Genomic DNA, 11,872 nt, shown 5'->3' on the forward strand with positions numbered 1-11,872 from the left:
AAGTGCCAATCATTTTGTCCATATAGTGTATTAGATTATGTCAGTATCATAGGAACAAGAATGTCAGCAGTGGCTTATCTTGGGGGGGCAGACATGGCATTTGTGAAGAAGCAGGTAAATGGCGGAGGTAGGGGTGACAGTATGGGTGGAGGAGCGAAAATGTGTGAGGAGACAGTATGGGGGGAAAGTGTGAGGAGGCAGTATGGGGGAAAAGTGTGAGGAGACAGTGCATAGAGATATGTGCAGAGACCGGTTTAGGATGAGAGAATGTGTGAGGAAAAATATGAGAGGATAATATGAGGCAGAAAAGTGTGAGGGTGCACAATGCAGAGACTGGGTAGGGTGAGTGGTGGCAATGTAGAGGGGGCCGCGTAGGGTCACAGTGTGAGGGGAGAAATGTATGAGGGGATGGTATGGGGGAAAAAAGTGCAAGGGATTATATAGGGGAAAAATGTGTGAGAGGGAACATTATATAGATTGTGTGTGTGAGGAGCAATGTAGAGCGGGGACAGCGTGGTGGGATAGTGTTAGTATTATGGTCTCTGTGTCAGGAAGAGCTACAAAAGTCTTAAGAAGACAGAAGTCTGCAGAGACGAGCTTTGGTTGTCATATTGTCATCATGGAATCTGGACAAGATGGAGAAAAAAGAGAATCAGAGAAAATATCACCCAGAAGGTACCTGGATTTAAATTTTTCTTTGTGGCACTGCCTGTGTCTCATCAGTACCGTGGTTTTGCATGTTCTGCAGTCTGATGATGGCTGGTAACAACTCCCAGTAAGTCCTTTCTATTATTAAAGACATACTGGAAATTGTAGGTTCATGCGTTACATTTGTATATAGGGCTGACCTGACATTGCAATTGATCACTGTACTAAGCTTAGTGATGCATTCATGTACTTATGGTGGTTCTGATCATGCTGTATTTCTATATTTTTAGTGGTTCTGGTGATGTATTCCTGTACTGATGTTGCTTCTAGTGATGTACACCTATGCTGATATTGATTGTGATACTGTATTTCTGTACTGTTGGTGGTTTTGGTGAAATATTCCTGTACTGATAGAGGTTCTGAGGTACTAAGCTTGGGGATATATTCATGTACTTATAGTGTTCCTGATAATGCTGTATTTCTATATTGTTGGTGGTTCTGGTGATGTATTCCTGTACTGATGTTGCTTCTAGTGATGTATACCTATAGTGATATCGGTTGCGATACTGTATTTCTGTACTATTGGTGGTTTTGGTGATATATTCCTGTACAGATAGTAGTTCTGATGTTGTATTCCTGTAGTGATTGTGGTTGTGAAACAGTATTTCCTTTCTGTTGGTGGTTCTGGTGATGTATTTCTGTACTATTAGTGGTTCTTGTAATCTACAAATTTACTGTTTTTTGCACTGATTATGTACACATGTAGCAATCCATAATTTGTCAGATAACATTATAGTTGGCTATGTTAACAAAGTATTGTGCCATCTGATAAATTAAGGATTACTACATCTGTAATTATGTTAGGAGGATTAATTATAAAATTAAGCACTGCAGGATAGAAAATCCTAACAGAGTGTAATAGCTGTGTATAGGAGGGGGCGCCAAACTGAATTTTTGCATTAGGTGCAGGAAAACCTAGATTCGCCTCTGTATTGCAGAATAGCAAATAAATTACTGAAAGTTAAGAACATGCTACAAAATATCTTAAAGCCACGGCCCCACTATCAGTATTTTCAGTATTTGGTCAGTATTTTTTCTCAGGAGTTGGAGCCAAAACCAGGAGTGGGTGATAAATGCAGAATTGGTGCCTTGTTCCTATTATACCTTTTCTCTGATTGTTCCTCCCCTGGTTTTGGCTCCTACTCCTGAGAAAAAATACTGACCGAATACTGACCAAATACTGATAGTGGGGTCGTGGCCTTAAACTGTTGTATGCAGCTTTGGATGCAAAAAGAGTAAGACGCATTTAATCTAACAGGATCACTTGCTTTGATGCTTGTCTTTACTGATTCAAGCGATTTTGGGGACAGGAGGACGTGCAATAGTTAAATCTTCCATGTCTTAACCTATAGGTAAACCAGAGTTTTCACTGCTCATTATCCATGTGCATCCTCTAATTTATGAAGAATGTAATGTAAGAGGAGATGAAAGAAGGAAATTATCTGATTATGACACTTAGTAACAGCCAGAAGGCAAATATGAGACTGTAAGTCTCATTCATTCTTATAATCCGACTATAGCTGATTAAGGATCAGTAGATGCCCTGCTCTGCTGGAGATGTCTTGGCCAGAGGGGTATGTTTGACTTTTTTGACATTTTCTGCTGTAAAAAAGTGTGAAGTTTTGGTGCACACCATTTTTGCAAGAAAATGTGAGACATTTTGCCAGTATTATATATTATGATGACTTTTCTAAAAAGTAAAAAGAAAAATCGCAAACTCACTTAAAAGGAGAAACATTTTTACACATGTGTACTATCTTAAAATATGCCAAATTTATCAAACATCATACACCAATTTAATAAATTTAGCGCAAATAATGGCAACATAGCCAATAAAGGAAAAGTGACCTTAGAAAATTCCCTCATGATAACTTCCTCCCTTAGTATGGACTATGTGAAGAGAACCATCTATGGCATAGAAGCAAAAGAACTAATGGCTCTCCACATGTGGTTGCAACTGTCAACATGCCATGAGAGGCTGCAGCCGAACTGGAGCCCACTGTTATGCCTCCTAATTGTCCGTTATTCAGAAGGACAGTCCCAGATTTGGAGTGCTGTCCCAGGAGTTAGCCGGCATTTCCCACTTTCAACTGTATTCATGTTTTCAGGGTGCAGATACAGTTGAATATAATGGTGGAGCAGGGAGCTGTTTCCTCCCTGTTCCACCATACTCCTGTGGCGTCTGAGGCTCTGCATAGAAGGTGCAATTACGTAATTGGATCTTGCTTTTTGCACTGGGACACGGGCTCGGCAGAATGGAGATCAGCTCCTCTCATCATGAATAGATTCCTTTAATTTTCTAATGAAGTGAAGGGGCGCCATGCTGAGAAGAAAGAAGGCACTGCAGGGCATCATACTATGTGGAAGATGCTTTGGGGGCATTATACTGTGTGGTGGGCATAATTTTTTTTTTTTGGGGGGGGACACTGTGGGTACATCTTAATGTGTGTGAGAGAAAGCTCTAACAGACAAATATTGTACATATGGACAGCGATGATAAGAGGTCCCGTGTTAAACAGTATTTGGGCTCATTGTTTTGATGACAGTGGTCTTCTAGCCATAGACAACCTTATTCATCATTATCCAAAAATCAAACAAAGTTACATCACTTAGGTACAAAGGAACTCATTTATTTATGACTGATCCCTGGTAAATCCATTGAATCCTTATTATTTCATTCATTTTATTCCTCAATGATGTCATTGGATCTAGGCAAATTCTTTAGCTTTGTCCTCATTAAAAATAAAAAGTCTGGGAATTAAAATAGTTGCTCTCAACTATGTGTGGTTGGTATACAGAACCAATAGAGGTTGTCTGCTCTGGAGTTTTTTGGTTTTCTTGGAATAACCCCCCCAAATGATCAGTTGTAATGAGCAGGTCCTCAATTCTCCAACAGCACCTCCACAGGAGAAGTTAAGCATTGGTCCTCTAAAATAGAGGCAATTATTCTTGATAATAGATAGACATGACAAATTCAGACCTCTTTTCTACATGTACTGGTGCGTTTCAATCATGTCCCTAGTCTATGTTCAATAAAGCTGTACCTAACTTACAAATGTACACAGCATGTATTCTGCTAAAACATATAACTATGGAGATTGCATGAGCTCATTCCGCTCTCCGCTGAATTAGTGATGTGGGTGGATTGATCCCTCTGAAAAGTTCAGTGAGATGTCATTGTGTGACACGTACCTGTAGGAATACTCCCAGACTAAATTATAGGTTTGTGAAGATAAACAAAAGAAAAAAAAAACATTGACTGTGAAAGTTGTGTGTCAACTGTATCCAAGAAAGAAAATAATGCCGAAAAAAACTTGAGTGCAATCAATTCATTATTGGCATGTATTTCACTCCTGGCAGATACGTAGTGAATACTAATTAGGTTCTGAAAGGTGACACCCATTGAAAAGAATTTATAAGGAGACTACTTGGGGTTCACAACATGCTCCTGCAGTACTAGAACAGGCTGTGTTAGTCACTTACTCATTGACTTGGGATCATCTACTTCTTGTAGACATGGCTTATCAATCTTCATCATCTTCCTATAGGGCATCAACTGGGTCTGCAGCTGGTGGAAGGGGAGTTGGTGCAAGGAATTCTGTGTCATTTTCTAAATATGCTGCTAGTGGAGCAGGTGGAAATTATGGTGGAAATTTTGGTGGAAATGCAGGTTTCTGCCAGGTTGGAGATTTTGGTGCCGGCAACTTAGGTGCTGGTTTTGATGGTGGTTTTGGTGGTGCAGCAGGATATGGTGGTGGAGCTGGATTTGGTGGCGGAGCTGGCTATGGTGGTGCAGCTGGCTATGGTGGTGGAGCCGGCTATAGTGGTGGAGCTGGCTTTGGTGGTGGATCTGGATTTGGTGGTGGCTTTAACCAGGGAGGTGGACATGTAGAGGGACTGCTTTCTGGCAATGAAAAGATGACTATGCAGAACCTAAATGATCGTTTGGCCAACTATCTGGACAAGGTGCGTGCCTTGGAAGATTCTAATGCAGAACTTGAGAAGAAGATTCGGGAATGGTATGATAAGCAGAGCCCTGTTAAAAAGGAAGCAGACTACAGCCAATACTTTAAGACCATCGAAGATCTTCGTGCTAAGGTAGGCCTTCCAGTTCTCCTTAAAATACCTAACCACTGTTCATTTTATTGGTTTGTAGGTGACCTCAAGTGCAGCAGAAATGAATTTAAACAAAAAGGCTTGGCAATTATGATTATTTGTTTTAATTATCCACTCAACTATTAACATCCTTAGCACTGGTATTATATGATTCAATTAATTTTATAGTTAAAAATTCAGTGTTCATTAAGCAATTATATGTCTACTGGATATTGAAGGGCAAAAACCCCCAAATCCTTTGATGAGCTTCTACAAACATTTGCATTTGGTTCTCACATACTGGTCTGTGGTCAAGTCACAGGCATCATTTAATCAACTCTCGATGTAGTTCAAGTGCTAATATTACCGGAATATAAAAAAAGAGTTCACATCTAGATATTAGCTGCAGTCAATTGGCAACAAGATGGAACAGAGCCTAATTTGGCAGACATGATTTTGAACCTTGTACAAATGATTGTGCTTGGAAACTGTGCCTTGAGGGGTGCAGTATCAGACACACCTTATTACCATGCAGTGTGAAACCTTTGTAATTTGTCAAGTGCAATATCCAGAGGCATATGGAAATGCTCAAAAATGGATTCCTTCATTGTGGTAGTTCATACAGACACTCCCGAAGAGCTTTGGTGACCTTTAAAGCACTCTTACCCTCACTTTTAATGAGAAGAGGAGCAGCTTCCTCAGGTTCATATGACCAATATAAAAGAGCAATGGGGTTGTCCACAATGTATTCATGGTTTCACTAGGAGCCATTGGCAGAGTCATAGGTAGGCTATTCTTCACCTGGCACCAAGATCCAGCACCTAGAGGCCCAATTCTTGGGGGCGTCGCAATACTTTATAGTGAAAACATAATAATTGTATATGATTAATTAGGTAAAACATATCAATTACACGTATAAGTTTCTGGTATCAGGGGCCATCAGCAAGGTACTTGCTTTGACTAGGTTATTTAGATAGAGGGCTAGAATAGCAAACTCAATATTTGTTTGGGGTAAAGTAAAATCTAGTTATAGCTTCCATAGTACTTATCCAGCATAATGGGGTAGATAGCATTGTACCCTGGGCATGTATCCAACTATGCTGGATGCATATTGGAGATCACAGACAGCTTACCTTGAGCTAGAATTGTAACATACAAATACTTAATATTTAGGAATAAAACATGTATTATATTAAATATACGTGCAATTCAGCATATCTGTATGTCATAGAACAAAATCAGGCCAATCGTGTGACAATCCTTTACTCATTTCCTAAAGGCTTTAAAACTGTATAGCACTTAGTCATTTTAGATATATTAACTTCCTGAGAACTGAATCTCTCCAAGAAAGACTATATCAATGACATTATTTGATTTTACTTATTTATCTGTAATTGATATAAAAAGTTACTCCTTCCATTGCACACAATTATGGATATGAATAAGTTGGTTGTCCATTGAAAAAAATACCAGCATATCCTAAGAATAATCAAGTAGAAGTTTCTCGAGCCTGTATCTGATGGGGGCATTGTGTGGTGAATGGAAGACATCTTTCACATTATTCAAATAGAAATACATTGAATTCATGCTCTTGTTTCTTCCATTTCTAACCTCTGTAATACCATATGGGTGCCATATATTACAACCTGGTTATTATATGACAATCTACAGATCCTCGCTGCCCAAATTGATAATCACAAAGTGATCTTGGCCATCGACAACACAAGACTCACCACAGATGACTTCAGGCTTAAGTAAGTATTGGTCATTTATTTATGGCCAACTTCAAGATCTAAGAATATAGATGTAGTGCTCCGTGGTGGTATTTAGCTTGATGGTACATCAATTAGCATTATTGGTTACTTTTCAAAGAGGAGCACAACTTCTGTAGAGTAATGGTTTGTGTTTCCAGAATTGACAACTTGAGTTCTCACTAGTGTCCTTACAATATGGTGGAAGATTAATAGTATATATAGAAGATGTAAAGAAAAAACTGATAAATTCAAGTATAAATCAACATAATATTTAATTATAAAAACCCATGTACACCTCTGATCAAATAGTTTATGACTATATTTCAGAAATAGCTATATCTCTACTCAATCTCTACAACGTATACTTCTTTTCAGGTATGAGAACGAACTGGCTCTCCGCCAGAGTGTGGAAGCTGATATTAATGGCCTCCGTAGGGTCCTTGATGAGCTGACCTTGTCTAAGGCTGACCTTGAAAGCCAGATTGAAAGCCTTACTGAAGAACTGGCCTACCTGAAGAAGAACCATGAGGATGTAAGCTATCAATACATTGGTAAATGTAGATTCTGGAGCACAAAAGGTCAAATTATGGAATTTACTCAATTATTTTACAGGAGATGAAGGGATTGCACGGCCAAGTCAGTGGAAATGTCAATGTCGAGATGAACGCTGCACCTGGTATTGATTTAAGCAAGATTCTGGCTGACATGAGAAGTGAATATGAGAAGATGGCTGCCAAATACCAACAAGAAGCTGAAGCACAGTTCCAGGCTCAGGTGAGTTTGAAGTTAAACCAACCTAGTTTGTATGGTGTTCACGTCTTACAACACAGGGGAATTTAAATTATGTGATATTTGTTTTATTTTGTAATTTACCTGTAGGAAAAACCTTATAATTACAATATTTCAATATTTATGTTACAATTTCAATTTCCAGTCATTTAAGGTAAGTTGTAGAACAAGTTATAAAAAGTTGCATATCTGGTTTGTTTTTGTCAGGTAGTGACTTCAGAGTTTTCAAGTATTTTATCATAATTTCCTATACTTAAGTTTATCCTATAGGTGATTGTCAGATCACTAATACAATTCTTTAATGTTTTTGTACATTTTAGACCAAGGAGCTGCAAGTACAGGTTGTTAGTGGAAGTCAAGAGGTCCAAACTTCTAAGTCTGAAATCACAAACCTGAAACACACGCTACAGAGTTTGGAGATAGAGTTGCAGTCACAGCTCAGTATGGTAAGTGAACAGAGCCATAACAAGTCACAAATGAAAAAAGAAGTACGCCAGCTCTGGACTTATCTGAATGTTCGATTGTCTGTTCCAAAGAAAATTAAATATATGATAACAGTCTCATTATGCCTTCCATCACCACTTCTCTCCTTCCATGCTTTGCAGCAAGAAAGAGAAAGCTAGAAGTCCCACAATAGTGATGCTTTATAGGGTCCAATTGTCGCCAAATGAATTTAATTCACTTATGAGATAATTTTTTTCAAAAATCTATATAAAACCAATAGTAGTGAGATCATCTGCCCAACTCAGAGTTTTGCCTAGTGCGTCTTCGCAACAGTGAGTAGCATTTATAGGATGTGATGGAGCTACGATTGTGGAGCTCATCATTCACAGTATTTTGTAGTATACTGGGATAATGTTAGAGTTAATAATTTTTTTTGTATATTTAAACTAGGAATACTATAGGGTTGGGGAGCACCATAGCAAACATTTAGGGTGCCAACCTCCAAGGCCAGGAAGGGGCAGGGATATAGGGATGCTGATAAGGAAAGAACTCATAAATAGATATCAATCACTAATAAGTACCCTATTATTTTTAGAGATTTCTAGCCATAACCCCCAAGAATCTACATATACTGACAGCTGGAATAATATGATATAAAGTTGGAATCTAATCTCTAAGTATTATTATCGTGTCTTCTGGGTAACATAGCTTTGTGACTTATTGTTGCCTCCCTACATCTCTATAACAAATTGTTACTGACTATTGGGATGCTCTCTACATTATAGCATTTATTTATTGACTGCTGGGAAATTATATTATATAGGACTAATTTATCTTCTGAATACTATTGTCAAAAGTTTTTTAGGCAAATAGGTATCCCTCCCCACTCTCCTATACACATGAGCATTTGACTCGGCCAAGCATTCATAAGTTTTCGATAGGGTGAAAGAAGAAAGCTTCTACTTCCTTAAAAGAATAGGATAGACCATTGAAATTCCAATGTGAGACCTTCATACACAGCAGATTGTTGGCTGAAATAGGTGGGTTTGGCCAACGTTCATCTAATGTGTATGGAAAACTTAAGCCACTGCCAGATAGCTCTGTCGCTGACTTATTCCCTGGGAAAACCAAAGGTTAGACATTTTATTTCAACTTACCCCATCCCTCTCTCCCTTAATCATCTTTCCTGTGAGAGTTGGAAGGGCACTATGCATATTAAGTAGTCGGAGGTTTCTGCTGAAATGGGTGGGTTTGACCAGGTTTCATCTAATCTGTAGTAGGGCATCTAGGCTATGAAGGGTGTGGAAGGTCACTGTTAATTTCTGAGGAAGTAACAGTGACTCTATAAGTTACTACAGATGAACCTTTAAAGGAGACTATGTTGGTTAATATCTACAATGCAGCTCAGAATATGTAATTTTTAATAACAATGCATTCTGTTTGCCAAGAATGCTAATAAACCATATTTGTCATGTGCAGAAATCAGCTCTAGAGTCCTCCTTGGCGGAAACAGAAGGACGCTATTGTGCACAGTTGTCACAACTTCAAGAAGTAATAGCCAAGATCCAGTGTGAACTTCAAGACATCAGAAACCAGCTGGAACTCCAGAGCAGTGAATACAAGATGCTTTTGGATATCAAGACCCGTCTAGAACAGGAGATTTCCAAATACAGAGAACTGTTGGATGGACAAGACATCAAGTGAGTCTGAGAGAACAAGGATCTATTGTTTTCTAATATTGGCAACTCATTAATATTTTATTGTATACTGGCCACCATATTGTCAACATAAGTTAGGCAGAATTGAGAACTAATAAGACTGTTGCTTGTAGCTTACAAGTGGGGATCATGTTAGAAGTCAGTGCAAAATAATGAAATGTCATGGCCTTCAGAAGACAACCTAACGGAAATGAATGGCCATTTATGTATAGCAATACAACATTTTAGGGATTTTTTTACGGCAAATGGAGGGGATGTGCAATTTTAATAACCTGTGTTAATGTGTGTCACCCCCCATTAGTATCTGTGACCATCACCAATCCTCATCAAACATTTTTCCAAGGAGATGTCCCTCCTATTCTTATAAGCCAGGAAATTCCATTATTACTTGTTCAGTCATCATTTAGTACCAATATGAAAATTTTCTATAAAAATCACATTTATGTCATATATATTTTTACTATATGGTAAAGCCGGTTGTACATGTTACTGGTACATTAAATTAACACCATGTCTGTTTTCCAGGACACCTGCAGCTGGCGGATCATCATCGACTTCATCATCTACAACCACAACCTCTTCCTCTTCCACTCCCACTCCATGTAAGTATCATTACATTTTTAGTCAATACATTAATAAACCAGAACATTCAAATCACTGACAGGTGAAGTGAATTATGTTATCCTTTAGAGTGACACCTATCAAGGCATGGGAAATATTAGATAGCTAGAGAATAGTGGGTTGGAAGCAGGAAAATAGCTGAAAGCATCCACAATGGGTATATAGGCATCTTATCTATCACTATGGGAAGAAGACAGGCCCACGGAGACAGTATGACAATCTGGGCAATGTTCTGTGAAAAGCTTGGGTCCTGACATTCATTAGACTGTTTCTTGGCCATGCTCAGCAAACTTAAACACTATTCAGACCAAGTACATCTTAATAAAAAAAAGGATTTTGAAATAGTGGAGTCCTCTTTGCAGATGAAATTGTTCAGGAATGTTTTGAGGAACGAGTTTAAGGTCTTGACTAGGCCTCCAAATTCCATCAATGAAGGCCCTACCTCACAACTCACAGGACTTAAAGGATCTGCTGCTGTTAACATCTTAGTACCAGATACCCCTGGACACCTAAAAAAGTCTTATGGAGTCCATGCCTCAATGGAATACAGTCGGTTTGGTGGCAGAAGAGGAATCATACATATTACTATATATTATTGAACAGGTTATGGCTTGTCAGTGTATAAAGATAGTATCAATGAAGATGATGGTTTTTTTATCAGTTTTAATAACATATGATCCCTTTAAGGGGTTGTCCAATGCATGAAAAAGAGTCTCTTTATTTTTCCAGGAACAACACCACTTTTGCCCATGATCCGTGTCGGGTATTTCACCCTAGCTTTGCTCCAATGAATTGACCTGGGTCGCAATATAAGTTATAGCCCCTAGACGGGAGTGTTTCTGTTTCTGAAAACAAAGAACCTCTTCAAAATAATAACTCAATTTTTCTATGTGAAAAGTAAAGGTTTGAGTATAGAGCACAGGGATATTTCACAGAAAGGCTCTGTCATGTGAGGTCCTACATTGGGGTGCCTAACTAGTAGAAGATACCCGAAAGCAAAAATAAAAAGGAAGTCTCCTTCTAAACTGAATCAAAGTAATACATCACTGCAAATCAAGGAAAGTTTGGTTTGTACGTTTCCTACCCTACATTTTGATTTCCACTGCCCATTGCGAATGGAAGAGGAACCAACCTGAGCTTACCCCTAGCTCAGTGGGTTCTATAGTCAGTATGATTGCCCTTTTGGTTAACTGCTCTTGTTATTATACCCATATAGTGTCTAATTCATGCCCGACTGATTAAGCCAAAAAATATAAACTGTGAACATATATATGTTATATATATATATTAGTAAATAATAACACCAAGACTCCTTTTTTTTACAGCTACTACCAAAGTCCGCTAAGCCTGAACAGAACCCGATCATGGTCTTGTGATACAGCTTGTTTTATCCTTCATCTTCCCCATATGCCTCTCTACCAAGCCCTTTCATGTGTCTCTTCACATTCAAAGACAAAAGGTGTTTCTCCGGTTTTTATGGTGGTCAATAAATCTTTTGCTTTCTGCAAGGTACTATTGCGTCATGTGTATTAAGTCTTTAGTCAATTGAAGTATGTCGAGACACATCAATCATAAACACTTTTGCCACATTCCCCTTGGAAATAATGACACAAGACGTCATAGAATTACTTTTATTGGGTGGAGATTGGTCACAACTTTACTAATAATGATAATAAACAATATTAACCATAACCCAAAACACCAGGTCTGAAGCATTACACTGACACTGCTCTGGTGTGCAAG

The 11,872-nt window shown here is 38.5% G+C and overlaps 1 protein-coding gene across 1 annotated transcript; it reads left to right on the top strand.

Annotated features, from left to right (window-relative positions):
- Nucleotides 1–4,117: 4,117 nt before the first annotated feature.
- Nucleotides 4,118–11,641, top strand: LOC141272510 (keratin, type I cytoskeletal 19-like). The gene is made up of 8 exons (XM_073683314.1): nt 4,118–4,806; nt 6,475–6,557; nt 6,933–7,089; nt 7,170–7,331; nt 7,667–7,792; nt 9,270–9,490; nt 10,034–10,110; nt 11,455–11,641. Exons 1-8 carry the CDS (start codon nt 4,225–4,227, stop codon nt 11,472–11,474), a joined length of 1,428 nt encoding a protein of 475 aa, XP_073539415.1. The 5' UTR covers nt 4,118–4,224; the 3' UTR covers nt 11,475–11,641.
- The last annotated feature ends 231 nt before the right edge of the window (nt 11,642–11,872 follow it).

The sequence above is a fragment of the Phyllobates terribilis genome, unplaced genomic scaffold, assembly GCF_046119375.1.
Source record: "Phyllobates terribilis strain yellow unplaced genomic scaffold, ASM4611937v1 Scaffold_5__5_contigs__length_657084704, whole genome shotgun sequence".
Classification (NCBI taxonomy): domain Eukaryota; kingdom Metazoa; phylum Chordata; class Amphibia; order Anura; family Dendrobatidae; genus Phyllobates; species Phyllobates terribilis.